The 2,500-nt window shown below is 55.8% G+C and overlaps 1 protein-coding gene across 1 annotated transcript in view; it reads right to left on the reverse strand.

The window, feature by feature from the left end:
- Positions 1-1,470: 1,470 nt before the first annotated feature.
- The window catches only part of LOC119595451, a 23,307-nt gene continuing 22,277 nt past the window's right edge, over positions 1,471-2,500 (reverse strand). The window contains exon 8 of the mRNA XM_037944573.1: positions 1,471-2,500. This exon is cut by the window's right edge and continues 81 nt beyond it. Within this exon, the coding sequence (XP_037800501.1) occupies positions 1,604-2,500 (897 nt within the window). The 3' untranslated portion in view covers positions 1,471-1,603.

The raw sequence follows: 2,500 nt of genomic DNA on the forward strand, positions 1-2,500 counted from the left end.
TGCCTGCTGGTATCCCGAGGTCTGAGATGGCGCCTCCTTCGTGGCATCCTGGGCGTCGCTTCCTTTGTACAGGGAGTCCAGGGAGAGCCGCTCCTGCTGGCGACACCACTGGAACACCTCCAGGTCCCGCCAGTCTTCGTGGGATTTCTGGGGCGCCGAGGGAGGGGCCCCGCCGCTCCCCGTCAGGAGTGTGTGCTTCCCTCTGCTGTCCTCTATCTTGCCCTCGCGCCCTCCTCCTCCTCCTCCTCCTCCTATTCTGTGTCGCTGCTTCGCCCATTCCTTGGTGAGGTGGGAGAAGAGGTCGTTCTCCCCCTTGCGCGCGGCTGCGGTGGTCGTCGTCATAGACACGAAGGGCCTGACACCTGCTACGGGCTTGTTCTGGCGGGCCGCGTCGCTCCTGCTGAAACTTCCGCTCATCGCGCTCGCCTGCTGGCTGTGGCTCGAGCTCCGCCACTCTCGGCTCGCTGGGTTTTTCGCCGGCCATGTTTGACTCCGCGCTCCGTGCAAAGGGGCGAGGCCGGCGCCGGGGGGAAAAGTCTCTGGCCTTTCAAAAGGCATGGTGGAAGGCCCGCTCGCAATTACGCCGGGCGAGGCGTAAAAGTCTCCCGAGAATGAATTGCATCCTGTTGCATACTCTAAACAATAACTGGGATCTTGCAGTGCGTCTCCCGCTCCGACATAGCTAGCACTTCCGCGAAATTCGCCTTGACTTTCCATGCACACCGACTCTTGATTCGTGTTATTTACCATCGACCTTAAGAACGACAGGTTGCGATGAACAGAATCAATATGTTCTGCATGAAACTGGTTTTCACTAGATGGCATTTGTACGTCACCATTTTCCATCTGCTGATCACTAATTTGCTCATTTGGCATTAAATTGTTCCCCCGATGACCATCAGCTCTTGGAAAAGGATAATTGTGTGAACTTTGTATTCCTTCAAACTGAGATCCCACGGCAGATGGCTCAATAGTTGGCATTTGGAAGGTAGTACCTTGTACACCAGGTAATTTCTGATTTTGCCAACTACCCTGTCCTACTAATTGCCGCTGGAACTGGTGCTCATTACCATCTTGAGTACCAGGTATAGTTTGGAACTGACTACCTTGTGTGCTCGACGGTCCATGAAAATAGCTCCCGTGTGATTCAACTGGCCTTTGATACTGGATATTTTGGGTATTTTGGTGTCCTTGGAACTGAGTTCCTTGTGTACAAGGTGGTCGCTGGAACTGGTTGTTTTGTGCATTAGGTGGTCCCTGGAAATGAGTAACCTGTGCACGTGGTGGTCGTTGGAACTGGTTATTCTGCAAAAATGGAGGCCGTTGGAGCTGGCTGCCTTGGACGGAAGGCGGTCGCTGCATCCGAGTCCCCTGCGCACCTGAAGGCCTTTGCAACCGGCAAGTAGGGGCTCTTAGGAAGTGACTGGATGGTCGCTGCAACCGATTACCCTGTGTTGGTTGGGGCTGATAATACCCTTGTGGGGCTGAAGATTTTTTGGTCTGACTGACCTGTGTATTTGGAGTTCGCTGAAACTGGTTTTGTGAACACTGAGACTGTTGGAAATGATTACCTGGCAGTTCTTGGATCTGGTTGATTTGCTCATTAGGTGGTCGCTGGAACCGATTTCCCACAGTGTGTGGTGGTCGCTGGAACTGATTTCCCACTGTGTGTGGTGGTTGCTGGAATTGGTTGTGTTGCGCTACAGGTGGCCTTTGGACCTGATTCCCCTGTGCAGACGGTGGCCGTTGGAATCGATTGCCCTGTATACAAGGTGGTCTTGGGTTTTCCTTGGCCACTAAGTGTTCTCTGGAACTGATTGCCTTGAGTAACCTGAGGCCCGACAGGCAGGCTTTGGGAAGCACTGCCTTGTGAACGCGGTCCTTGAAAGAGACGGCCTCGAGCACCCGGAGGCACCTGAGATTCCCTGAAGCCGGCATTCATCCCCGAGCCCCATCCTTGGTGCTGGTCGCCGGGTGCAGGTGAACCAGAAGAGTTCCTTCCTGCTCCTCCTCCATTCTGGGGGGACCGAGAAGAACTGCGACTGCGGCCGTTGGAAACATTCCGAGGAGGGTTCCCAGAAGGGTTCCGGTCACAAAAGTCGTCCTCAATTCCCAGAGGTTCGCTGAACGCTTCGTCGTATTCGCCGTCCCCGCGCGGCTCTCCCATCGACGCCTCGGCCAAGAGGAGGTCGTCGTCGTCGTCGTCATCAAAGTCACCGGAGAAGTTGTCCTTGTTCTCGCAGCCGAAGGTGTTCACGAGGTCCTCGAACGCCTCGCGCTCCTCGACGCTGGAAAAACCCTCCGGGGCGTTCTCGTGGGCGTCGAAGGTGGCGGACTCGACTCTGCCGCCGCCGCCCCCGTTCTGGCTCTTCGGGAAAAAATGGTGAAGGTTCGGTTGGTTCTTGGCGAGTGAGAAGTTCCTGACGTCTTGATCCGAAGGCTTGCTGCCGCGAAGGACGCCGTCGTTCTTGGAGCCGCCTTTCGGGACGGGAAGCGGCAG

Source organism: Penaeus monodon, chromosome 36, assembly GCF_015228065.2.
Source record: "Penaeus monodon isolate SGIC_2016 chromosome 36, NSTDA_Pmon_1, whole genome shotgun sequence".
Lineage (NCBI taxonomy): Eukaryota > Metazoa > Arthropoda > Malacostraca > Decapoda > Penaeidae > Penaeus > Penaeus monodon.